Source organism: Rhinichthys klamathensis, unplaced genomic scaffold (genome assembly GCF_029890125.1).
Source record: "Rhinichthys klamathensis goyatoka isolate OS25496 unplaced genomic scaffold, OSU_Roscu_1.1 h1tg000358l_1, whole genome shotgun sequence".
Classification (NCBI taxonomy): Eukaryota; Metazoa; Chordata; class Actinopteri; order Cypriniformes; family Leuciscidae; genus Rhinichthys; species Rhinichthys klamathensis.
Window position 1 is genome coordinate 1604803 of NW_026606867.1, and position 27776 is coordinate 1632578.

At 39.6% G+C, this 27776-nt stretch overlaps 1 protein-coding gene across 2 annotated transcripts; it reads left to right on the forward strand.

The window, feature by feature from the left end:
* The first annotated feature begins 13 nt into the window (after positions 1-13).
* fhip1b (FHF complex subunit HOOK interacting protein 1B) lies at positions 14-27776 on the forward strand. 2 transcript variants are annotated; one of them, XM_056232862.1, is made up of 14 exons: positions 14-164; positions 13450-13911; positions 14927-15065; positions 15173-15435; positions 17085-17315; positions 21911-22156; positions 22288-22455; positions 22586-22665; positions 22987-23156; positions 23278-24576; positions 24681-24859; positions 25368-25530; positions 26264-26590; positions 26622-27776. In XM_056232862.1, the coding sequence occupies exons 2-13, from the start codon at positions 13783-13785 to the stop codon at positions 26572-26574; spliced, it is 3378 nt and encodes a 1125-aa protein (XP_056088837.1). In that variant the 5' UTR covers positions 14-164; positions 13450-13782; the 3' UTR covers positions 26575-26590; positions 26622-27776. The 2 variants fall into 2 exon arrangements, with proteins under 2 accessions (XP_056088837.1, XP_056088836.1); XM_056232861.1 differs by having other exon boundaries at positions 26264-27776.

Genomic DNA, 27776 nt, shown 5'->3' on the forward strand with positions numbered 1-27776 from the left:
CCTTCAATGAAACGTCACAGCGTCCCGTGCGCGTGGGTGTGTCCGTGGAATCTGAGGAGAAAGATGGCTGCGGGACGAAGGGAGAGGTTGACAAATCTCAGAATCGCTGTTTGAGGATAGCCAGGTTACGGCGGAGGACGAGGCGGAAAACAGCACTCGCTCGCGTAAGTATTTTTTCCTCGTTTTTTATCGGTCGAATCGCACTGTGTGGCCTCGTCACCTTTCGTTTCCCGCTCCGCTCGCGAGCTCAACGGACGGCGTCAAATCAAATCTGACCCGTTGCGAGCTCTCCGTGCAGTTAACGGTGAAACTCCTTACAGATGAGACTAGAATTATTACTGCCAGAGAAAGAAAATATGCATACACCCTATAAATCACGATCATGTTGGAAGCGATAAAATTAGGCATGTTTTGTGTTATCCCTCTTGACATTAATCACATAGACTAACGGTTCTTAACCGTTCAGTGCCCTGTGTGTGTGTGTGTTTTTAAAATGACACATCACTGCGTGGGAATGTGTATCGTGACATACTCATATTGAAAGCAAGAAAGAGGGAGCTGCATTGAAATAAACTTGAATATGTGATTGACAGCTGGTTTGGTATTTGTAGGTCATCTTCTTGGAATGAGCCAGTAAAACGATTAGCCTATTTTGTGGTGTTGTTTCCTGTGCTGTTATAAATGCTTGTCACCTGCACAGTTACAGTATAACCGGTCAAATGTTTATGTTGTCATAAGTGATGAATCCAGACTTTTAAAACGACTGTTATGTTGATGTGTAACGTGAGTCCTCAAAACTTGGCTGTTGGAGCTAGTAAGTGTATTTTGGTGCATATTTCAGTCCAAAACATATAATCATGTGGCTAAAGTCTGCTTATGGTAGTTTATGCAATACAGATGTGATGTATGGTTGAAAACAATCTCTTATGAATATGATTATGGCAACAGCATTGGGTGGCAGCAATATAAGCTGCTCATTTGAATCTTTTTTTTTTGTCATGTGTTATTCATATAAAAGACTGTAGTGCATGATGTTGCTGTGTTTATCAAATGTAAGAGTAGACAGCATATGTCCTTGGCTTTTTGATGAGACTTGCTTTTTGAGGGTTCCTGGGTTGAATATATGCTCTACACATTTGTAATGGGAGATAATGAAAGGGTTATGAGTGGAAGTGGAGATTTTGAAGGGTCTGCAGATTTCAGTCTATTTTATGTCAAGTTAGTGAAAATGTTTTTTTATTTTATTGGTTTTAGTTACTTTTGCTCCATAAAGTCAATAGCATGCCATATAGGCTAGCTGCCAAAGCAACATTTCGGTGTTTTAGTTACCTTTGCTCCATAAAGTCAATAGCATGCCATATAGGCTAGCTGCCAAAGCAACATTTCTATGCCATAAATCCATACCAACTTTTTGTGTTCTGGTGAAGTTGTACTTCAGACTTTCTTCCTCTGTCTTTCTTATGCACAGATACATAAACATACACTTGCTGGAGTCATTTTGACCCATTGTGTTCAGGTTTATTCCCCTTCAGCAAATGCCACAGCAGTCCTAAACTAATTTTAGTGTCAGAATGACTGAACTTTGAACTCTTGATGATTAAAAAACCCAAGGAATGAATGTGACCTGTAGAGCAAACAAACTTGCTCTTGCTCTCTCTCTCTCTCTCTCTCTCTCTTGCTCTCTCTCTCTCTCTCTCTCTCTCTCTCTCTCTCTCTCTCTCTCTCTCTCTCTCTCTCTCTCTCTCTCTCTCTGTTCTGTTGTTCTCCTTCTTAGTCTCAACAGTCACTGGTGAAAACTCTCTAGTTGGATTCCCATGCAGTTAGTTATTTTTATGATTCATTTTTTCCTTTTATTAGATTTTTTACCTCCATTGGCATAAATATGAAACATGCCAACAGAGAAGTAAATGTGTGGCCTAAAAATTGAATCATAAGGAAGTACAAACATTTGGTGGGAAGAAATGTTTCAAAGTCCTTTCTTTTGAATGTCCTTACATTTAGAAAGTAATGTTAATCTTGGAAAATACAGCCTTGTTTAATATTAAGCAGAAATGGACTACAGTATATTTAGGGGCAGTGCCTTTTGTGCAAGGTTGACTCACATTTGATTTAAGATCTGTGATCTTATTAACCCCTTATAGTTTACGATCTCTGTCAGTGATATCTAATACTTTCTTAGACAGAACTGGTAAACAAACAAAGTAAATGGTATGCGAAAAAGTAAAGCGTTTGCTTTTAGCTTATATTATTTGCATCAGGCTAAAATACTTTCTCATTTACCGTCAAAATTCAGCAAATGTGCATCTAGCCTACATAATTTAAACAAATCTCTGAATAGGGTTGGGCATCGGTTTAATTTGAACGATTCCGATTCTTCCTTTCGATTTCGGTTCTTTTTGATTCCGATTCTTTGAGGGGTGGAGTCAAAACATGTCACAGGCTCATTTCACAGAGGTACATTTTGTTTTGATTCAATAATGAGTTTTAGTTTTGGGAGCTGCAGCCCATGTGGGAGAAAATTAGGAATGCCTCTGCACCAGACCAAAAAACATTTATATATGCAGAACTTGCACCCTGGTCTGGACTCTCTGGACATGTATAAACAGTAATAGGACTGCTACTAGCGTGGGCAATTTGCATAATGCTACATTCATCTACGAAGGAAAAAAATAATTTCAGTTATGTTGTTGTTGTTCACAACAATTAGCAATTTGGTCAAGCGCTTTGTTACACTACAATCACTTACCTGATTGTGACCAGGTAACTTTACTAACATTGGTTAGCGCAGGGTTGCCCGAGGAGGACGAGACAGTGGACCTGCGCAGCACGTCAAACACGCTACACTCCTTGTTAATTTGTACACCATGCAGGCATAGGAGTAATTTGCGGGTGGGACATGTCCCCACCACTTTTTGCCAGGGTTGATATTGTCACCTCACCACCACTTTTTAAAACATCTCGCGGCACGGATGTACCAATACAAAGACAAAAATCATCTCCAGTTAAAGCAGAGCATTAATTTCGTTATTTTGTTAAATAAAATGCGATCTAGCGCTAAAACTTATTGTTTTTTAAATCAAGTGATCAAAGTGCTCGTTGCCGCTGCGATCAGTGGCGCAGATACAGTGTTCTCTTATGGCTCACGCACAGTCTTCTCTCAGACGCGCACTTTAATCCGTTGCGGAGACTAAATTCGTTCCAGTGAAATCACAAAAGAAATTGCACACAAACGTTTCCCTGCTTGATATACAACCACTGATGAACATATATGGTTTTGATGAGGAGAAAAAAACTATACGAGTGCGGATTAGAACCCAGAACCTGTGACATGCATGGCAAAAATTCTGCCACTGACTGGACCAATTACGTACACATGCATGCAAATCGTATATTTATTCAAGTGAAATGAAAATCACTGTGCCGACCCAGACTTTTTAAGGTGAAATAAAGCCACACTTTTGACCGCCGCTTACCGTGCTCCATGGCTGCAACTAAACAACCGGGCGCGGCAAGCACTTCCAGAAATCCGGTGGCCACTATGGACCAAAACTTGTGCGTTTGGAATCGAAAACAATCTAAACGATTCCAATGACATCGTTATTTTTGAAATGCTTCCAAGTTGGAACCAGTTCTCGATGCCCAACCCTAACTCTGAATATCTAATAAACATTTAATTTCACAAACCTTGCAGATTTAATCGAATCCAGATGTGATATCTTGTTAAGTGTGCATTTGTAGCCTGCATATAAGCGTGTTACTGCGAGTGACGGTCGGACCGACGAGTGTGAAGCGAGTGAATGCGAACAGAAGAACAGCTTCACAGGAGATGTGATCGAAAAACTTTAAATCCTTCATTTTAAAATATGCTGTGCTATATCCAGTTGCTCACTGTGTCATATTCATATCGTTTTCACTGTGTGCTGTATGTTAAATTAGCGTTACCTTGTCTTTATTTGAAAAAATATGATTACCAGTGCGCACGAAATTACCAGATTACTGAGTGCCCTGTTACAGTGTTTACTTCCTTTTTATTAATATATTTTTAAACAATTATTTTATTTGTGAAAAATTGTAGATTCAAGAAGTTGCCATCTAAAGTATAAGCATGTTTATTTTAAAGCTTTTTTGTCTAATTTATAGGGGTGGGGGAAAAAATCGATTCTTAGATGCATCGCGATGCGGACGTGGACGATTCTGAATCGATTCACAAATGTAAAAAAATCGATTTTCCAAAAAAAAAAAAAAAAAATGTTATGTTTATAATAACGTAATATTGACGGAACGCGAAAGACGGAACTCTGAAGCGCGGAAGTGCAGTGGCCGGACCCGTCTGTGGCGTGCACATAACAGAGATGCGATGGCTGAGCGCGCTAAATCCAAACACCCTCCTTGTTAGGTTAGCTGACGTGGAAATATTTTGGCTTCTGAAGTTGAAGGGGGAAAGGAGCTGGACAAGAGCAACCCTAGTTGTAAGCTTTGTAGAATAAAACTAACGACGGAAACACGACAAATATGAGAAGCCATTTGACACGTTTCCAGTCAGAGGAAAGAATTTACTACAAGTATGCTCCTAATTCAGGGACACATTTATTTTCCTGTTGGTTCTTTGCAATGTTAATAAAATATATTGTACGTTAATTCTTTATGGGTCATTTACTTTTAAAGCAACGTATTTATAGTCACACACACACACAAAAGATTCAGATAATCGATTTGTATGAATAAAAGTAATGATTTCTTTTTTCTTTCGCCCAAAAAATTAAATAAAAATTCTTACCGACTCCAAACTTTTGAACGGTATTGTTTAATGTTACAAAAGCTTTCTATTTCAGATAAATGCTGTTCTTTTGAATTTCTGGGTGATTCTCTGAATTGGGTGCCCTAGAGTCCCCCAAACTTGCTTCAAAGATTTTCAATTGAAGGAAATCACAAAATGCCTTTTAATGCTGTCAATTAATAGAACCAGGTGCCTTTGCATTATAATGCAACACAATTGCTTTAAAAAATGTATTTATTTATAATGGGTTGCCTAAGAAGTAGACAACAAGCATGTTTGCATGTCCTCACTAACCATCAATACATTTTCATTGAATATCAAACAAATAAAAAGTGCAATTAATACCAAAATGTTGCTGCTAATATAATCATATGTTGGTCTAGTGTATTTTAGTTTACTGTTGTGAAATGGAAAATCAATAATCGCTAATCGAGAATCGTTAATAATCGAAAATCGACTGTAATCGAATCGGGACTTCAATAATCGTAATCGAATCGAATCGGGAAATCAGACAGATTAACCACCCCTACTAATTTATGTATCATTTATTAAATATTGATTAAAATAAAGATAATATATATATAAAAATATCGGCCATCGGCCACCCTGCTCTCTAAGATACTGGCATTGGCCATCAAAAAACCAATATCGGTCGACCACTATTTAGTGGTTAGCAGCACAGATCTAAACCATTAGGTTACCATAACCTCTTCAGCTAAAAGAGTGCACTTATATGATTCTAGTCATTACGCTCTTTTACCTTCTCCTGATCTGCTAACCTGCCATTAAGACTATACCTGTGAGCCGTTGAGACAGACACCTGGCTAATGATTCATTGACCTCAGGGCAAATAAAGAGAGAGAGAAAGAGCCCTTTTCATTTGATTCTCTCTCTCTCTCTCTCTCTCTCTCTCTCTCTCTCTCTCTCTCTCTCTCTCTCTCTCTCTCTCTCTCTCTCTCTCTCTCTCTCTCTCTCTCTCTCTCTCTCTCTCTCTCTCTCTCTCTCTCTCTCTCTCTCTCTCTCTCTCTCTCCTCTCTCTCCTTCTCTCCACCCCTTTTTTCCCTGCTGTCAAATTCTCAAACAGCCTTGGCTTGCACTGCAAAATAGGGCAACATGCAAAGTCATTGCTATACCAATTATTTTCCATTTAATTTGGCAGAAATGTGTTGTAATGTGTCTTACTTGAAAATATCATTTACTACCAAATTTGCATCTCTAAATATGCATCGTATAGACAAATACTGTATTTTCTGGAATATAAGTTGTTCTTTATCATCCGAAACATGCTGCAACTTTTATTCCAAAGCGATGTATATACGGTAATGCAATTAACTTCAAAACATCCGCACATTTTGATTTGTGCCGAATGAGAGAGTTACGCAAGCCGCAATTTCACTTCAAATTAATGTTTATCTTTAGGAATTTTAGATTTTTTTTAAATGACCTGGTTTGAGTTAGGGATGCAACGATACCACTTTTTCAAAACCGATCCGATCCGATACCAAAATTCTGAGTATTGGCCGATACCGATACCAATTAGGGATGCAACGATACCGCTTTTTCAAAACCGATCCGATCCGATACCAAAATTCTGAGTATTGGCCGATACCGATACCAATCCGATACCAGCGCAGTTTTTTTTTATATCAAGTAAAATTTCTATAACTCTATGTTTAACACACAAAAGAGTGATTATAAGTTCAACACACAATCTACTTAATACAGACAACTTCATTTTAAAGAAAAACAACAAATCCCAAAAATATATGATCATAATCTGTGACAAAAATGCTATTAAAAACTAGATTAGTGGATAATTCAGCAGTAAAATTTAGTCTAGAAAAATCACGAGTAAACAAAAATTTTATAAAATCTGAACATTTAGCGAAAAAAAATTAGGGGAACAAATAAGAGACAATAAGTGTAACACTAAATCTAGTCAAACGTTACAAATTGCTCTTTGTATTGTTGTCAAATACATTCATGAAAAACAAGATAACAAAAATCAAAAAGATAAATTATTATATATAGCCTATATAGGCTACTATAAAATTGAGACATGTTTTAAATGTATAGCACTGCTGTTTAATGAGGCAGCAACATATGATAGATAGGACAGAACAAGAAAGGCTATTAATAATCTTTCATTGCGCAAAAGTAGTATGATATGATTATTAAAGACTCCAATACAGTGCGGCACACAGCGCTTATGCGCATCCCGAGCGCAGAATGATGTGCTTGAAGCCACACGGAGTCACAGCGCGTCGAGTCCGCATTGAAAAGTTCAAAGCACAAAGGAAAGACATATCGATGCGTAGTGTATTATACACAGTATCTATCTATGCAATCGTTTATTGAGCCTTTTCTTTTAATAGTTTTACATTTCAGTTACTGTGCGCGTGAAGAACTATATTGCTCTGACTCTACTCTAGTGTTGCGATCTGACAGACACCCGGTAGAAAGTAACATGATTTAGTTACAGCAATAAAGTCCTGCAATATAAAGTTGTTTTATGCGAAACCATAGACCTTGTATCTACAGATCAAGTATAATAATAGTAGCATTGAATCATCTTGGAGAGTTTCCTCGTGTTGACTCTTGTACCCGAACGCGACGCGCTGTTTGATGCTGAATGGAGAATGACTGACAGCCGCAGTGGAGGGAAAAAGTTTACGTGATCTTGAATTTAATGACTTTAAATATTCATTTATATCTCACATTATACTATATAATGGCTTCAGAACACTTAGAAGATAGTGCACGAAAACTTTATGGTGCTTTATAATGTTTTTGTGCCTTTTGTGGGGCTTAACAATAACACAGAATAATATGCACAATATCGGATTTGGATCGGCCTCGTCTGACCGATACCCGATCCGGCAAAAATGGCAGTATCGGAGCCGATACCGATACTGAGTATCGGATCGATGCATCTCTAGTTTGAGTAAGAGTAAGCAGTACACAAATGCATTAATGACTTATGAATCATGTTTAAGCACATGATGCAGGTTTCTCCTTTACGTGTCCTTAATGCTTGAGGTTCAGCACAGTTGTCCTTACCAATTATATATTGATTCTTACTGTGCGTTCACACCGGACGCGAATAGCGCGTCAAATTCGCGTCTACCGCGTCTAGTTTGACGCTTGACCACTTTGTGTTAATTCGCGTGTCAATGGCGAAATTGACGCGCGTAAAAACAAAAGTTTGAAGCGAAATTTACGCGCGTCAGAGGCGAAATCCGGAGGCGAAAGTTTCGAAACCCGTTCGCGGCCATCTTTTTAGATGTTTATCGAGCATTAGCATTAGCATTATTCGAGAGAATCACCGCTCGTATATGCTCTGGAGAGCAGAAACAGCTGCGTAGGGGCATCGTCGCTGTACTCGGGTCCACCAGAGCCTCCGGAGGGTTTCAGGAGTTTCACAATTTGCTCCAGGAGCTAGGTCTGGTGGACGTAATGGTGAGGACGCTGACGAGGACATCGTAGGCCGTGTAAAGCCTCGGCCTCGAGTGGTCTATGCCTGACGAGCCCGCGCTCTACAGCCCGGCGCGAGGTTCACCCTCGCCCGCATCCACCTAATCTGTCATTTATTTTTGTTTTGATAATAAATGAAGCCAGCCTCCAAAAGTGATTAATCTGTCCTGTTATTTTTCTCTCTCTCTCACACATCACTGTCCAGACACGAACTTATATGTTGGTTGTCTTTACATTATAATAATATTTCATATAATCTAGATATGGAATAAATAGCATTCAATACAAAATGAATATGTCTCATATATTGAAATCAAGTTTTATGTGATAAAATATTTGCTTTGTTGTGCATTAGAACCACAGTCATATATTACAAAATAATTTATTGAAGCATCCAGATACTTCACCACGTGACAGCAGCAAGCAGCTAGGCTCCTGATTGGTTAACGCGGCGCGAATTGACGCAGAAGTTCAGATTTTTCAACTCGGGCGGCAGACGCGAATTCGCGTCAAACGCGTGAATGCACAAATAGCACTAACTAAATCATTCGCGCTTAACGCGCCAGACGCTCAATTCGCCCCATTCGCGCGAACTTGACGCGCGAATGAGGCGTATTCGCGTCTGCCGCGCTCTACGCCTCATTCGCGCCGCAGGAATTTTTTACGCGCGTAACGCGTCTTTGCATTGACTTAACATTGAAATCACTCGCGCCTGACGCGCTATTTGCGTCCGGTGTGAACGCACCATTACAGTTACTTTGCATGCGAGTGTTGGTGAGTCACTCACAACAACTGTTTGTTTTTGTTCATTTTTTAAGACATAGATCTGAATCTTGATACGCCAGTAGTGTGCATCTTTGGTGTTTGTGGTTGCAGGGTCGATAAAGAAATCACAGTGAAACACAAGGAGCTGACTGTTCTCCCTGGGGCATTAAGCAGTCAGTAAGCAAGCAGAGCTGACTGACTCTCTAGACTGCTCAGATAATCTCCACTGTTTAGTCCCATTTAGGGATGAGCATTTTTGACTTCTATATAACACATCTCATATGAGATTAATCAGATATTCTTGATACACGGCATTAACATAACACTACGGCAGTGGGGCGGCAGTGGCTCAGTGGTTCATGTAGGTTGTCTATAAACCAGAAGGTTGGTGGTTCAATCCCTGGTTCCACCTGACCAAGTGTCGAGGTGTCCATGAGCAAGACACCTAACCCCAGCTGCTCCCGACGAGCTGGATGGCGCCTTGCATGGCTGACACCGCCGTCGGTGTATGAATGAGTGAGTGAATGGGTGAATGTGAGGCAAAATGTAAAGCGCTTTGGTGGCCATTGGGTCTGTGAAAGCGCTATATAAATGCAGCGAGTGCTAGAACTCGCTGCATTTATATATAAATGCGCTCTTCCCAGAACAACGCACTGAAACACGGGCAACTAAATATTCTCATTATTATGTTATGTACAGTATTTCATTTTGCACTTAACTGTGTTTTCATCTACTTTAAGTGATTATAGACATCCCTGTGCATTTTTCATGACGAGAAAGAATTTTAATGAAAACATAAGCGCACTGTTGAAAAAATATGCAGAGATAAAACTGAACACTGTAGGGATGCTCCGATCGGCCGCAGAACAGTATCGGCCAATAATCTCATTCTATGACTCGATCGGTAGTCACTAAATTTGGCCGATCTCACAAGCCAATCTCAATTTGATGACGTAAAACCGAAAAAAGACGCCTCTGATTTGCATGTGAACTATACAGATGAGTATATACAATCATAACAATAATGTTGGGCATTGCCATTTGAGCTAATGCTGAAGAGTTAATGAACACCAATAAACTGAAGCACTTAGCTAGCTGGTTAATAAATTCAACAAAAAACATTCTATATGTAGGGGTGTGCGATATAATTGTCTGCGATAATATCGTAATTGTTGTTTTAACAATGTGCGATTTGACATTATCTAGTATAGCCTATCCCTTGTCCTATTATAGACATCCCTTGTCCCATTATGGATTAGCACCACTAGTTGAGTTATGCTGGAATGTTGTAGCCAGCCAAGCATTTGTAAAAACATTACATAATTAGTTATCTTATAGTGGAAACTTACAGATAAACTTGTTTTATGATAGTCTTTTTTTGTTGCCAAAAATTCATCTTGGGATTTTTGAAGCAGATAAAAGACAATGTCACTAAACTTAAGACCAGGATGAAGGGCACATAGGACCCTATGAAATCCGTTTTACTTTTTCCCAAATTCCGTTTTATTTTTTCCCAAATTCCGTTTTTTCCATTTTAATTTTTGGGAATTCATTTTTTTTTTACCCTTTACTGTTATTTTAGTCATAAAAAGAGTGTGCTTTTAAAGTTAATGGTTAAAATGTATACAAATAAAATAGGAATGACCTTAAATTATAGACATTTACTCAGTAGCCTTTTCAGGACAAATACTGCATGATGCAACATGACACTAAACTCTTCAAGTAACAACAAAATATGGTTATGAGCTTTAAACTGTCCAGTAAAATAAATTATATTAGTTTAAAGTTTAAATAAAAGTCACACTCTGTCTCTCTCTCGCCCAGTGTCGCTCGCGGAGTTTGCTTCGCTTTTGTCCAGTCAGGCGCAGACGCGGTGTGTTTGTGTGTGTGTGTGTGTGTATGTGAGAGAGACGCGTGAGTGAGAGAGATGGAGGGAGAGCGGGGAAAGGAAATACAACGGAAAGAATACGATGCGTGATTTAAATTGCGTATAAAAAATAAACGAAACGCAATATGTGGCGGCCGGAGTTGATTTTGTGGCCGCGAATTAGTCTATGTGTGGGAAACACTGCATAAAAGTCACGTGCGAACTGCTCGGCTCGGTACTGAGGGCTTATAGCGTCGAGTTTCTTAACTTTTTCGCCGAGGAAAGCAGAGCCGTGGGAGCTGCTTTTCATTGTTTTGATGCCGTCATTGGAGCTGAAATGACGGGAGGTCCCCCGGTCTGCATTTTCACCAGACATATGGTCTTCTCCCACACAAAAACAGAATTTCAATCCAAATATGTAAAATTCCACGAAATTCTGCGTTAACACTAGATTCCGCGTTAATTTGCCAATTCCGTAATTCCGTCCGCGATTCCGTGATCGCGGAAATCATAGGGCCCTAGGCACAAATTATTCTTTGCATTGGTGTGGCAGGCTGCTAATATTGATCATAGGCTATTGACATGGTATCTGAAGTCTCAAATGTCTCATTGTGAAACTGCTTCATGATATTCTTGAGTATAACGCCTGTGTCTTTAGCTGACACTATAGAACCTACTACTACTAGGGAACTCTTTATCCTAAACTGGACAATGTTTATAGACAATAAATGTCATGGTACTGTCTTTTGCATATGCACAGAGGAGCAATTCAGTCATTATGCGCGTTGACGATAACACATTCATTGCAGCTGCCGCACAGTATGATTTGGCTGTGACATTACTAGTGAGTGACCAACTCTCAAGCAATAACTACGAGGGAGCGAGATAGAGTATCATAGGAAGTGGTCAGCTGGACTGTGACTGTGCACTAAACTAATTAAAGGAAAAAATTTGCCAAGCTATCGTACCGCCTCTTTGCTGGCTAGAAACCGTGCACTGGTGGTAAGTAGATGTTGTTGGACTTGGTCTGGAACATGTGACGCTGCTGTAGTTGAAATTGCCTGTGACTCATAGTATCCAATCTAGTACCAAGAAGCCTTTGTATCCCCCTGAGTTTGTGACACATGGTTTCTCCCTTGTACAGGGGCCCTTCCTCGAAAGACAGCCCCTATAGCATTATGTTATTGGAATTGTGAACTGTCTTTCTTGGGTTGAGGGAGTTCTCGCAGGGAAGGAAGCCTTACTTCTTGTCACGGTCAAGGAAGTTTTTAATGAATGGTAGGGTGGAGTGTGTGTGTGTTCAGTGCAAAGCAAGCTTCCTTAAAAATGGGCTTTTGAATTTTGTTGAATTTTTTTTTGACCCATTTCTCTTTGATCCGGGTTTTATTCTGCTTCTGTTTTATTTGTCCTCCCCTGTGCTGAACCTGTTTGTAGTGTACTGAAATTAAAGTAATCTCAAAAGAATGCTAAGTCAGTATGAAGTGTCACTGGTACTGATAATAACACAGGAAGTGTTGTTGCATTCGTTAAGACCACAGGAAGAGTTGTGGGAGTGTGTAACATCACAGGAAGCCTACTGATATAGATGTTGTCTGCAGGTAAGTTTTCAGAAATACTAGAGAACCAACTAAATGCATAGATGAACATAGGCTAACACTTGGAGGGTTTTAGTGTTGCGACTGCCTCTGCCTGTTGTATTATGGGTAAAGTTTTTTACAAGACACTATAATGATTAGACTGAGAATCTGAAATGGTGAGATGCTAGTGTGCTGATTGCTGAATCATTTATTTATGACTAAAACTTTCACTTCTTTCTACTTTAAAGAATTAATTCTTTAACTCTGGGTGCTATGCTAACATGTTTTGGTAGGAGCACTCTGAAGCTCACTTGTCCTTTATTGGTGATTTTTTTTTTTTTTTTTTTTTTTTTTTATATGCAATTCCTATTAAGGTGATGCTTTTTCTCATGAATATTTCATTTGCCCAGTAGGCCAAACTTGTTAACTGAAGGCAGACGTTAAATGTGCATTAATCAGATGATGAATCCTATTATAGTGAATGCTTGAATCATGAATATGTATTAAATTACTTGACTGGCTGCTCCAGGAACTTTACCAAGCAACATCTGCATAACTCAATTAATATTCACATACTAGCTATACCATAATTTTGCTTTAGACGTACATGCAGGATGTTTAAAATGTAGTTTATTCCTGAGGGCAGAGCTGGATTTTCAGCATCCATTTACTACAGTCTCTGTCACTTGATCAATTTAATGTGTCCTTGCTGAAAAAATTAATTTCTCCAAAAAAAGAAAAAAGAATTCTTACAGACCCAAGTTTTTGAACAGTAATGTATATATTAATAATATTTACATGCATGTTAATTGATTATCAAAATAGTTACAGTTTGGAGTTTTGTATGTGCCGTGCCCTTCTGTCTTGTCCTTTCGATCTCCCACAGAAACTAACCTTTACACTGACTGGCTTCACTGTTTGTGTTTTACCTGCAGGTGTTAATGTGTCATCATTGACCTCTTTCTATCTCTCTCTCTCTCTCTCTGCAGGTTTGTGCGGAGGAGTCTATGTATCGGTATGGAGTATAGTGCCGATTGCAAACTGGATGACAGGGAGTGCAGACAAGCCACACTGATCACTGGTGTACAGTGACTGTTGCTGCAGACATCAGCAGGATTCCGTCCTCTCTATGCTTTTACCTCTTACTTCATCAAGCAGGACTCTTCATTTCTTGGTTTTTGGACACCTTTTGTGAGTTGCCTTACCCCCCCCCCCCCTCCCCCCTTTCCCTTTTCTCTCCCTCTCTGTGGTTCTCCCTTGCTCCCCCTTTATTCTTTCCCTGTTGACCTCTTGATCGAAGTTGGATCAGCCTGTGAGCTAAGATGAGTTGGCTAAGTCGTTTAAATCCAAGGGGTCCAGGCACTCGGACCGGTCGACATGCAGCCCCGTCCAGCCCATGCACTGCCGACCCCGAGACCTGCCTTATGGTGTTTGAGAACCACTGGAGACAGGTGAGACACCACATAGGCTTATTTACCCTCATACTGATTGTGCAAATAATATACTTAGTACAACTGCAGTTATATAAATTGAAATTTTTGCACCATTCATATAAATTTTACATTTTAGTGAGGTGTTAAGAATTATTGGTTTGGTTAATACATAGTAAACTTTATTTTTTTTTCATAAGAAAGGCAAATGAGGGATCCTTTTAAAGTTAGCTTATATAATTTGTTTGCAAAACCATACTTATGTCTTACTCTATTTAGCATTATGGACTCAACAACATGTATAATCAAAAAGCAGGACATCTTGGGACCTGGCTGTTCCTGTAACTTTTCATTTAAATACAAATTTAACCCTGTAAAACCTGACATATGACATAATAGTCAGAATTTTTTTTATCGAACAGTTTATTGAACCTTGTAAAATCAAAAAAAGTTTTGTTTGTGTTTTTTTTTTTTTTGTGCAATTTTTCTGGCTTTTATGGTGAATAATATGAGCCATAATATGAGACAAACTGTGCACAGACTTGATGTATCACACTTTTATGTGAATAGAATATCGAACTGGAGATGGCAATACTGTTAGCTTACCGGTGTTTTCAGAAAGCCAGCTTTTTTTATCCACAGTGGAGACGGAGCGCGTGCACATGGTTGCCAGGTTTAGAAAAATAACACTTAGTAGATATTTCTGTATTGCACAAGTGTGAAGCTTTGATTGGGTGATTACATCCCATGATATCAGGCAAGGCAACCCCAGTTATTTTCCTCTGTAGGCCAGATTAAACTTGGTTCTAACCTATAAATTATATTATATTAATTAATTTCAGCACATTCCCACTCAAATTATTCAAATTAAGCATGGAATTGATACAGAAGGAGCTGTATCGATACTCGTATCGACAAGCAGTATGTGACGTCATCTTATCGATGTATCGAACACCGCCCTAACATCAATATAGACATCTATTCCTCTGTGGCTTTACCATAAATAGAATTGAACTGTTCCCTGTCTCCCTGTCAGGTGTCGGGTGTGTTGAAACGGAGAGAGTCTTCAGTGGGTGGTTGTGCCGATGATCTCACAGCAGTTCGCAATCACACAGATCAGATGCTGTGCCTGCTAGCTGAAGAGAGACCAGCTGGGGGAGACATTGAATCACCAGGTTAAAACACTCTCCTGTGAGCTCGATGGAGCATACATTTGTACTGTTTAGCATAATATAAATTAGTTTTTTTTTTTATGTGACAATGGATTGTGGAATGTCTGCAGCAATGGGTCCTATTCTGGAGATGGTGGTGGCGGAGAACATACTGGAAGAGTTGGTACAGTGGCATGTGCGCCATGGTCTGGAACCGGACAGCCAGCTAGAGCTGTTGAAACTGTTTGAGATGCTGATCGGGCAGTCACATCAGTCACTGCTCCTGCACAGTGCAGTGCTCCAGCCGCTGCTAAGCCTGCTGGGAGCATGTGTGGATCCCCAGCTGGGCTGCCCTTCTGCCCTAGAGTCCAGCCTCGTACTGCTGCTAAATCAGGTGTTTGATAGGCATATCCTGACACCTGTTTGAATATCGTGGAAATTAATTTTGCAGAATTTCGCAACATTCCTTGACAGCCAATCAGATTTTATTGTTGAGCTTACAACTGGGTTAGTGGCTTGTACACCACCGAAACCTATCAATTCCATGTAATTTATGGTTTAGGTTATTGTTAAATTTTGGGAGTGGGTTAGAATTATTATTATTTTTATTTTTTTGGACAACTTTGTCTTTCAGGGACCAACCAAACATTCTGCAAAATTACGACATGCGATTACAATCAGTCAGAGCTGCACGATTCATTGTTAAAAGATCACGATCTCGATTCAAACACACAATCTTATTCCTAAATGACAACGATTCGCCTGTGTCTATTAAAACTTTTACACACTGGAAGTTGTCCTGTATTATAGATATGAAACCACTTCACAAACAGTCTTTTCAACCACACAGTATCGGTATTTCTGTAGATTCTCATAGAAGAACTGAAATAATAGTTTATAGATCCTCATTTACAGTTTTTAGTGCGAATAGCATATGTATGTTCCGCCACTCTGTCTTAATTTCCTTTTTGTTTGAGCTATATAAAAATTCACATTCCAACCTGTAAGTTACATAAGAGGAAGATAAAATATTCAATTGGATATACTTTTCCAGAAAAAAACAACAGTGAAAGTTTTTGTTTTTAACATGTATTGACGATGCTTGCACCCTCCACACATAAAATCACCCACTAAAGAACCAAGCCATGTTTTACCTTGTTTCGTATAGTGGGGCATGTCTAAAACTAACCATTGGTATTTCTGGAAAGACGGCCCTAAGTGTGCTGTCACTTTCGATAATGTTTCAATTGGAATTTACAATATGTTTAATTTGTGTTGCCTCTCAGCTATAAGTCATTAAAAAGGAAACACGATTGGATATATTTGAGGAACATTGTTGCGTTCTTTTTTTTTTTTGTGTGTGCTAAAATTGGTTTCTGTCCATAGATTTAACTCTTAACTTTCTCTGTGGCACTTGTAATACTTATGAATTATATACCCCTTCTGTTGAAATCTATTTGTCGTATCCTGAAACTGAATTTTATTTTCACTTTCTGATCACAAATACGTTTTAAGTCTTCTCATATGTTGCTTCAACTAAGGATTATATCAATTACATTGTTACACCAGTAAGCAACAATTGACTTTGAAATAAAAAATAAAAAAAACTAATTGATACATTCATTCAAGAGATTCGATCAGAAACGCTGATTCATCTAGTAATGAAAAACGTCTTTATTTAGTGAGTCATTGAATCAGTCATTCAAAACCGACTAAAAAAAAAAAAAAAAAATTATTCATTCAAATTAATTAAACATTTTTAAATAGACTGCAGGAATTAACATTTTGTCAGAACCTCTTGTTAATTGCACATTATTTTTAGTTGTCTGTTCAGAATCGTGATCTCTATTTGAAACAAGAACAATCCAGAATCATGCAGCTCTACAATCAGCACAGAAACAAAAGCAGATGGAATTAAATGGGCCAAAATATGAGCCCAAATTAGACCGGCAGGGGAAAAACAGCTGTAATGTACAATAATTTCATGCATAATTAGATATTAATTTGTGTTTTTTAACTGTAAATCATTTGTGTTTGTGTTAGGTATGTGTGTCCATGGTGAAAGAAACTGCCATTTTGGAGTTGTTATTTAAGTGTGGGCCGGTACAGCAGGGTCCCACTAACCTGCTGATCTTCTCACTGTTGGTGCCATTTATCCATCGAGACGGCTCTCTGGGGCAGCAGGCCCGTGACGCGCTACTCCTCGTCATGGCAACCTCTGCCAGCAACCACGCTGTTGCACGCTACATCGCTGAGAACTCCTACTTCTGTCCAGTAAGCATGAGTGTGTTTGTTGTTGTGTGTGCTTACCTCATCTTTTCTGTTCTTGCTTTTGAAAATGTGCTTGTATCCTAGATTATTTATGATTAAAGGGCAGAGAAGAGTTAGAGAAGCAGACTTTAATTTGTATATTCCTTCTGTTCTTTTCTTTTCTCACTGTTAGCATGTCTTTATGAATATCCATTCTGTTCATGTTATGATGTTCGATCATGTATGATTTTGTCTGTGCCATGCATTTTGAATGTCGCTTGTTGATTTCATATGTGCCTTTTAAAGCTGTTTCTGTGGAGACATAAAATCCTGTAGTATTTTCTCTGGGTTGCATTCTATTGGCTTCTGTGGAATGAAAAAGGCCATTTGTCATCTGTAGTTGTGCTCTGTGACTACAGTGTTTGACTACAGTGTTGGTTCCAGTGGATGTGCTGCTTTCCTCCCCTCTGTCCTCTTTCCTCACGAGAATAATATATGAGCCTTCATGTGACCCACTTAACACATACGACTGGAGGTCTCTAGGACTCCATGCTACTGCAGTGCCTCAGTCTCTTAACATTTCTCTCTCTTACTTTCTTTTTCTACTGTATGTCACATATAGCTATTTTTATGCCAGAGATGCATTAGATCTTGCTGCCAGTTTCTTTGATTGCCTGTTTTGTGGCTCTAGAAGACATGGCCAAGTTCCACATATAAAACCAGCCCTGACATGAATGATGTTCTTCAACATATTTGAGCATTAAGGTGTGGTCACATTTACTGATGTTCAGCGAATTTTCATGTTCGAAATACAATCATTTCAGTAGGAATCCACGCAGTCGGAAAATTCGTATAGGGTTTAAGGTCATGCGAATATGCCACGTTGACAAACAGGCTTGACAAGCTTCTTGGTTTGTAATAGGGGTGGGAGAAAAAATCGATCCATCGATGCATCGCGATTCTCTCTCCAACGATTCTGGATCGATTCTGAGAATTCCAGAATCGATTCTGAGCTTAGTTTTTAACCAGATGTGCGATGACGTTGAGTTTGCTTTAGAAACACCCGTATTCTGCTTGCTTCCAATTCCTCACACACATTCACCACTCGAACCTTCCGTAAATAATCTTTCATAAAGTTCGGAAAGGTTGAAGCGAATTACAAGGACATTCACAGGCTTCATTGCACAGGATACGCTGTGAGAGACGTGCGCTTTCTTTGTTACACTTGAAGTGTGCTGTCTCGCCCGTCGGTATTTTCCTTACAAATGCTCTACGAAGTCATCATTTATGTGGTTTGGAATGGAGTGGACTTATATATTTAAAATATGAACCTCACTAACAGAAGGCTGCTTTCAATTTCAAATGCTGACGCGCGCTTTGTTTGTGAGACTGCTCGCGCATGCGGCTGTGCGACTCCGCGACTCCGTGTAGTGGTTTAATGTAGCCTACTTGTGCAAAATTAACGTAAACACAGCCAGTTATGTCTTAAGGGATTAAACGGACAGGACACACCGCATTACTTCTTTTATTTCAAAAAAGATGCGTGCGTGAATGCAGCTTAATAGATCTCCCGCAGTCTATGATGTCACAGTTCTTGAATGGAAAACGTTCAGATAATCTATAGGCTACTGAAAGCACTTTTTGTTTGTTGTTTGTTATATTTTTCTATGCTCCTCTTTATTATTTGTTATATTAGTTAGCCTATATTAGTTTAAAATGCTTAACATACAACTGTTTTAATAAAAAAACAATTAATTTGTAATTATTTTTTAAAAAGTACTTAATTACTTATGTAAACTAATTAATTAATAAGGGGGGGGGTAGATAAAGAATCGTTCTGGAATCGGATCGTGACTTCCAGAATCGGAATCGGATCGGATCGTGAGGTGACCAAAGATTCCCACCCCTAGTTTGTAAGTGAATTCTGTATGAGCAGTGAATCAATGCTACACTTGACAATGGACAGGAAATTTTGCCAATTCTTTTCATTTTTTTTTATACGACCATTAGGGGTGGGAATCTCTAGGCACCTCACGATTCGATTCGATTACGATTCAGAGGGCTGCGATTTGATGCTAAAGCGATTATCGATAATCGATTATCTGAATCTTTTTTTGTGTGTGTGTGTGTGTGTGTGTGTGTGTGTGTGTGTGTGTGTGTGTGTGTGTGTGTGTGTGTGTGTGTGTGTGTGTGTGTGTGTGTGTGTGTGTGTGTGTGTGTGTGTGTGTGTGTGTGTGTGTGTGTGTGTGTGTGTGTGTGTGTGTGTGTGTGTGTGTGTGTGTGTGTGTGTGTGTGTGAGACTATAAATACTTTGCTTTAAAAGTACCAAGTAATGACCCATAAAGAATTAATAAAGAATATATTTTATTAACATTGCAAAGAACCAACAGGAAAATAAATGTGTGCCTGAACTAGCAGCATGCTTGTAGTAAATTAATAAATATAACAATAACAAATTATAACAAACTTCAGCATATTCTGAATCTCTAACATAAAATGGACTTCAAACAAGCATCCCCCTTTTATCAGTATTGTCTCAGTCCCACTTATCTTTCCTGTCTTGCAGAAACCAAAATATCATATTACGGCCCTATTCCGCATGTCAGGTTTTAACGAGGAGGGTGTTTGGATTTCGCGCTCAGCCATTGCGTCTCTGTTATGTGCACGCCACAGACGGTCCGGGCACTGCACTTCCGCGCTTCAGAGTTCCATCTTTTGCGTTCCGTCAATATTACGTTATTATAAATATATATATTAATACATTTTTTTTATTATTATTTTATTTTATTTATTTATTATTATTATTTTTATTTTTTTGAAAATCGATTTTTGATATTTGTGAATAGATTCAGAATCGTCCACGTCCGCATCGCGATGCATCTAAGAATCGATTTTTTTCCCCACCCCTAATGACCATACCATTATTCTATGTTAAGATATCTGAGAAAGAATAACTGCCTTTGGAATAGAGATGGGCATTGTGAGGCAAAAATAATATTCAAAGATCGCTGGGTAGTATTCGATTATTATTCGAAAATCAAACCCCCCACATGCACGCACACATGCATGTATATGATACACACCAGAGCATGTGAGCGAAGCGGAGCAGTGTGACGCTTAAATATAAGTTAAAAAACGTAAACATACGTTTCATGTTTATGTTTAAATAATATAATGCTATTTTTTTATTTCATCTGTTGATTATATGAAAAGGGAACCGCATGAGATGAGTAAAGATAGGATCATAAGATGCCCAATATTCGGGAGACATTTGGAATGGGTCAGACATGATTTTGACCACTTAAGTTTTGTTTTGTAGAAAGCCTTTCTTTAAAGTGAATTTCCTTTTGTATAAATTGTATCTTCATTTTAATTATTGTTTCGTCAACAAATTGCCTGGATTAATAAATAAGAAGCAAATATAGTAGACAATATAATCAGAACACGAGGCGCCGACGTGTGAACTGGAGTGCGTCTCATAAATGAACCGAAACTCAGCGTATAAGCTACTTGCCTCACCAAACTACTTTTAAACAAAACAATTAAAAACGAAAAGAAATTTGCTTCTCTAGTCTCTGCTTATGTAGGCTAATTCGTATTAAGTGTGCATTTCTCTCTATAGGCGCGTTCACTACTGCGAAGATGGCATCGTCAACTTTATCTTTGCTGCCGACACTGACACAGAAAACATTAGTTTATTAATAAACAATTCAAATGTCTCATGCATAATCATTACTTTTGCCGGTTCTTTGTGGCTAGCTTTATGCGTGCGTTAAGATGCGGAATAGGCAATATATTACGAAAACGCTCATTATGATTTAGCATTCTCTCCCATATATATTTAATTAATTAAATTAATATAAAATATTTGATTAGACTAATGGCTTAAATGAACTACTACTAGTCGACTAGAAAAAAAACTTTAGTTGTGCACGGGCAGCCATACTTAATTCACATATTTTCTAACCAGCATGTCACAAAGGGCGTTCTGAGCGAGCAGGCCTGAGTGGACTGAGCGAGCGGCGCGTAATCTTCAGAAATGCGCTCTCCGCTCTGGAAGAAATATTACCACTCTACTCGCATGCTCTGCTGTGAGACAATGTGTATCTTCTTCTGTTGTCTGAGAGTTGATTGACAGCTTTTAGATGTGTTATTGGAATCGCCACCCTCTGGTTACATGAATGTGTCACCGCATCAGAGACAATCACATCATTAAAGACAATAATCGCACAACCTATTCGATATTCTATTAAAAAAAATCAACTAATCGAATATTCGAAAATCGTGACTCATCCCTAGTTTGGAATAAGAACCATATTCTTTGTTGTAGTATAGCAATAAATAAAAAAAACGTCCCGTGTGTTACAGTAATTGTACCACAGTTAAGGCCTGTTATTACACAAGGTGAAGCAGCCGTAAACTTAACAATAAGTTTACTTGTGCAGTTTATTAGTCAAAAGGGTTTGTTGCAAAATCTACAGACTTAGTTTGTTGCATGGCTTCAGATGTGCAAATGTTTTTACATCCAATCAGGTTTTAAAGCCATCACCAGCTGATGTTTAAAAGGCAGAGCTTGCTTGGTGAACTTTATGTAATAATGTTGGCAAATCCGCCCCCAGGTGCTAGCGACGGGGCTGAGTGCACTATATTCATCCCTGCCACGGAAAATTGAGGTACGGGGTGACGACTGGCACGCCTTGCGGAGGGAGGACTGGATGGGCGTCTCCTCTCTAGTGCTGTTCATGAACAGTCTTGAATTCTGCAACGCTGTAGTACAGGTGGCACACCCTCTTGTGCGGTGCCAACTCCTTGACTACCTCCACAACGGCTTCCTGGTGCCAGTCATGGGCCCCGCTCTGCACAAGGTGAACCATAATGAACTGGGCCCTGTTTGGCTTAGACAATATTGACAATATTCTTTTGAATGGAATTAATTTTCTCTATTTTTTTTTCTTCTCTCTCCTTTTGTCTCTGTCTCTTATGGTTCCTCTGTCAGTCGTCGGTGGATGAGATGATAGCAAGCACGGCATATCTGGACCTGTTTTTACGCAGTATCACAGAAACTTCCCTCCTTAAGACCTACCTGCGCTTCATTCTGTTGCATCACCATGACAACGACACCATCCTTGATACACTACTCACACGCATCAGCAGCAATTCACGGGTCAGTTTAGCACATGCTGTATCTGGGGTGCATGTATAGATGGAAAAGACACTGTTTTGTCAGTGCTGTTGGTTATGGAAATATAGAGCGTTGTTACTAAAGTTGCATTTTCCTCCCTCTCTCTCTGAAGCTGTGCATGGTCTCTCTGAGTCTGTTTAAGACATTGCTCAGTCTCAACTGTGAAGACCTCATTCTCCAGCTTGTTCTCAGGTATTTTGTGTGCTTGGGTGTGTGACTAATTTTGCAAGAGAGCCTAGAAAATAAGCTTTGGGTGTTTATAGATGGATTTGGACATTGCATCTTGCAAATTGAAATACTGTGAAAAAATTTGATCAAATTGAATGCATCCTTGGTAAGCATAAGATTTTGTAGATCATATATATGTGTTTTAAATATGAAAGGATTATAGTGCGTTATTATTGGTTTTATTAAGCAAGTGTCACTATTGCTCATACTTAGGGAAAGAGAATAAAATAATTATCATTTTGTGTAAAAGATAAAGCTGCTATGATTTTTCTTGTGTGTTTCCAGGTATCTGTTGCCATGCACACATGTAATGCTGAGTCAGCGGAGGGCAGTCAGAGAAACAGACCTCTATGGCAAATCAGCTGACAAGTTCCTTTCCCTGATACCAGAATGCTGCCGAATCAATTCAGCACCCTCTAGTGAGCGGGATGATGAACCTGCCTTTTGGGGAAAGGGTAAGAGTAAGCATGCGTCAGGCACATTTACGGACACAATAGATGTGCTTTTAGACTTCTGAAATAACATTGCTGAAGTTCATACCTACAACATGTACTTTCTGTCTGTTTTTGCCTATAGTGTTGGGTAGTCCTACTTCAGAGTCACCAGTTCACCACAGACCCAGCACTCCTTCCCGCCTTGCTCTCTTTATTCGACAGCAAAGCTCAGGAGGCCAAGCCAACTCTTCTGGCTCGGAGAATGCTCCCCCTTCTCCTCGTGGTAGTGTTTCTTCCCCTCTTTCTTCTGACAGCCCCATGCACCAACTCCCAGACACTTCAGAAGGAGAGACTGGCTACCTAGAGTATCTGCGTGAGGCTCGGAAGGGTATTGAGCTCTGCTCTTGGGCCTGTCGAGACTGGTCGGCACCTTATGATGGAGAAAATCCTTCTCCAAACTCTGTTCCTCCTCCACCTCCCCCTCCTACGTCCAACCCCTCCCTCAGTATGGTACCAGAGCATTTCTCTGTAATGGACCCCGCTCAGCAGAGGGCAGCAGTGGTGGCTGCAGCTCGTTCCGAGTGGAGCAGTTCAGATCGAGATAGTGGAGAGTGGGATGTTACCATCAGCAAGAACTGTATCAGTCTGACACCCCGCAGTAAGAAACGCAGCCTTCTTCCCAGCACTGTACCCCTTCAATCTTCTGCATCAGTCTCTACAGAAATAACACGTGCTGTGGAAACCGTGTCCCAACACCCTCTTTCAGCACCTCATCCAGCACTCTACAATGGGATGGGGCAGGTGGAGTTCACAGACAGTGTGGATGAGAGAATGGAGGTTAAGAAAGTGAAGAGGGAGTCAGATGTAAATAGCGGTGTGGTTGAGTCGGGGATGAACGGGTCGATGGGTATGGGCCCGGTCGACTTCAAAGATTTCCATGTAGGAACGGCGCTGAAATCATCTCAGGTGCAGTTGAAGCCACATCTGCAACATCAAACCTCCGTGCCCTCCTCTGCACAAGAGTCTCTGCAAAGTGAGAGCCAAAGATTGTCTCCTGTTCTTGGCTTGACAGAGACCTCCACAGTGCCCCGTGACAGCAGGGCTCCAGAGTCCGTTGAGCGTCTGATTGAGGAGTTGCTGGAGCGGGCACCGTCAGAGCCATTGCCTGGTGACTCGAAAGGCCAGGGAATCAGCATTGAGGCTTTCCACCAGGAGCTGAGGGAGCTGGAGGAACGTGTAAGAGAGAGGAGGGTTCTTTCACACAGCTCGGAGGAGTCCTCTCGGGAATCCCGCACTGCTCCTGCTCCCAGCCTGACAGATGAAGACTGCCTTCCAGTGGAGACTGAGCAGCGCTCCAGTGAAACAAAGCCTGACAGCTCTACCACTGGGGTATTTAGCCCCGCACGACCCCTCGGACAACCTCTTGCTCAACCGTACACAGGTTCTCGATGTAGAGATGACCAAATTAAAGATTTGAGTGCTTATGTTACCAAGTTCAGCAAGAGCTAACCATAAGTCACTGGTTCCGCTTCTCCCTCTGTGTAGGTCCATTTATAACAGTCCTGTTCAGTAAACTGGAGAGTATGATGCAGAACTCCCTATATGTGAACATTTTGCTGACGGGCGTTGTGTTCCAGCTGGCCTGTTACCCTCAGCCACTCCTACGCTCTTTCCTCCTCAACACCAACATGGTGTTTCAGCCCAGCGTTAAATCACTCATACAGGTAATACATAAAGAACAAATATGACTCTATCAGCATGACTGCTTGATACGAAATATGCAATGACTGAATCATTCTCAGTTGCTCTTTTTATTGGTTTCAACATGATCAAAACAAAATTGTTTTTGTTTTCTCTCTTAAAACATGATCCTGGTTTTATTGAGGACATTTTATTGGTGTACATTATTCCAAAGAAAACCTTTCTTCAAAACAAAATGTCATAACTTTTTCCACCTTTCTCTAATTCTTGCTGTTTTATGTTGCCTGAAAATCTTCATTTGTTTTGACAGCTCAAAAACTGCTTGGTTTATTTTGACTTGGCTTTCTCTGGCATTTTTTTCTTTCTTTTAGAATTAAATGATATTAATCTGTTTAATGTTCTGGGGTGAAGCTTGAGTAAGCAATTAATTTACAATTTGATTGACTGAATTTGATTAGAATGAAACATAAATCCATTGCATCAAAAGGAATATCCAAGATGTTGGTTTTACTTTCACTTTCCACTTCTCAGGTGCTGGGATCAGTAAAAAATCGCATTGAGGCATTTGCAGCAACGCACGAGGATTTCCCTGCCCTGTTAAGAAAGGCTCGCCGTTTTCTGGTTGCGAGAGGAAAGTTAGACTGGTCCGACTCACCCATGGGAGTGCCCAACCTCCGTCGATCAGACTCTTTAAGTAGGTGAATGAGAGGCGATGAAAACTCTCAGAAACAAAAATGAGAGATCATAGTTTGTGTCTTCTTGTAAAGATCAGTTGAATACAAGATGTTTTGATGCGACATGTTTTTGTGATATTTGCTTTTGTAAAGGATAATGTACAGTCAGTTGGTCATTATGGTCTTAAATTTGGGCGTGGAAAATAGGAATTGCGATAAGGCCTAGTGTGATTATTAAGCTTCAAATGGCTGTGATTGAATGTGAGCCCTGCATTATTCATAAAATATTTTTTCTGGATGTTATTAGAGTTTTGGTTACACTATAAACTATCTGGCGTTTAATTCAACATAAACTCTTGTGGCTTCTCTCTGGCTGCCTGTCACAGTATATAGATTTTTCTAATATAGGCACAATTATCTTTTTATATTTATCTTTCTTTGAACACATTATTATTGTATCAGCAAAATCCAATATTGATCAACCTCTAATTCATATGTATTTCCATATTTCGTGTATATATTTAGTGTCTTGAGTATTTTAAATTTGAATTTACCCTGTTTTGCAGTTGAATGTGTGCCACAGCCTGTTTAAAATATACATTATTTATTTTGAGATAGTATGGGTTTGTTCTGTATGGACATGCAATATTGATTTTATTTGTGCAGGTCTCAAAAGAAGGTTATAAAGTCTTAAATTTAATTTTAAAACTCTGTAGATACCCTGTTGATTTCTTCTCTCTATCTCTCCAACAGTTAAAAGCCGAAAGCCATCTCTGGGCGATCTTATCTTGAGGCATACCAACAGTCCTACGAGAGCTCGAAATGCAGCTCAGTTGGCCTTGGCCCACGTTAGAGATGGAGGGCAGTCCCTGCACAGTGCTTTGTTCCGGGGTGGCGCGGCCGGTGGGGTTTCTGGCCTGGAGAAGCAGGCAGAGGCACTAAGGGTGAAAAACGCAGTCTACTGTGCTGTCATTTTCTCAGAGTTTCTCAAAGAGCTCGCAGCTCTTGCACAGGAGCATGCCGTAGCCCTACCCTTCCCACCCAGTCAAGGCACTGAGGAATAACACCAGGCCAAAATTTGTTTCCAAATTTCCACCTCTTTTTTCAAAAGTCTTTTTTTTTTTTTTCATGGGACATGATGCACTCAAAGAGACAGGAAAATCAATTGCTCATAAAGGTGAAGAGAGGTCATCTCTTGTTAATAATCTCATGTTCATAATGTAATTTTTTTAATTGTACAGGACCATTTATCCATTAAGCTTTAGGAAATTGTGCATATAAATCTTGTATATAGACTATATAAAATATCTATGTGTATAATGATTTTTGTACACTCAGAGAGACTTGCATCTTTTAAGGTGGAGGAATTTGGTCGTAAACTTGCACTCCTGACGTTTCTATGTCACTTCGGAGACTAGCTAAAGTAGACTCACTACACACGGTTCTTTTAAACTTTTATGGGTGCAGAAGTGTCATTTACATTTTAGCAATGTCAGGTGGTTATTTTGTCTTTTATAGAGTATAGGTCTGTAAGATCACACCAATATATATTGAAAATAATCATCTGGTCTTTTTTAAAGGATGAGATGTCAGATTCTGTTTACCAATCACATGCTGGGCAATACGTCCTCAGTATTGCTGCAGGAATTGCCTCTTTACGGAGACATCTCTGAAAAATCAACAATTGACAAAATTCCCAAAATGTTCTTCCAATCTCTAGCACACATCTTTTTTGTCCAGCAGCTAGAGTGACGTTAGAGCTTGTAAAAAGGGTAGAGGGTTCATTTCCTTAGCCTCTGTCCCAATAAAATTAAGCTTTGATGGACAGTCTGCATTTTAAAATTTTAGTTTTTATTCTCGGTTTCAGCAGCTTATTTTCTAGGACAGATTTTAGGGTGAGTTTTTGGGAAATGCATTTGGTACATTCACCCAGCATGACATTACATTTCGTCTTGAGTTTCTGGAAAGGCACTGATTTTTCTGCCCACAAAGATCTCCTCCTGGATGTTAGCGTCCCTTTTGGCGTCTGACTAGGTGCTAATGTCTTAAATCTTTGACTGGTATGAGCAAAGAGAAGCTTGCTTAATTACCCGTCCCTTTAAGGAGTGAGCCAAGTTATGTGAATCATAAGCCATCTTAGTGTTGAAACCAAGTGTTTTTTCTTTCTTTCTGTTCATTACTTGATTTTGCTAGTGTTATGGAGTATGAGCGAAATCAGCCGTAAATTGTGCATAATGGAAAAACCGCCACAAGACGTTTGACTTTT

Coding starts and splice junctions, on each gene's coding strand:
- fhip1b (XM_056232861.1), top strand. CDS start 13,783: ATGAGTTGGCTAAGTCGTTTAAATCCAAGGGGTCCAGGCACTCGGACC. Junction 15,436..17,084: donor TCGTACTGCTGCTAAATCAG/GTGTTTGATAGG, acceptor TGTTTGTGTTAG/GTATGTGTGTCCATGGTGAA. Junction 17,316..21,910: donor AGAACTCCTACTTCTGTCCA/GTAAGCATGAGT, acceptor ATCCGCCCCCAG/GTGCTAGCGACGGGGCTGAG.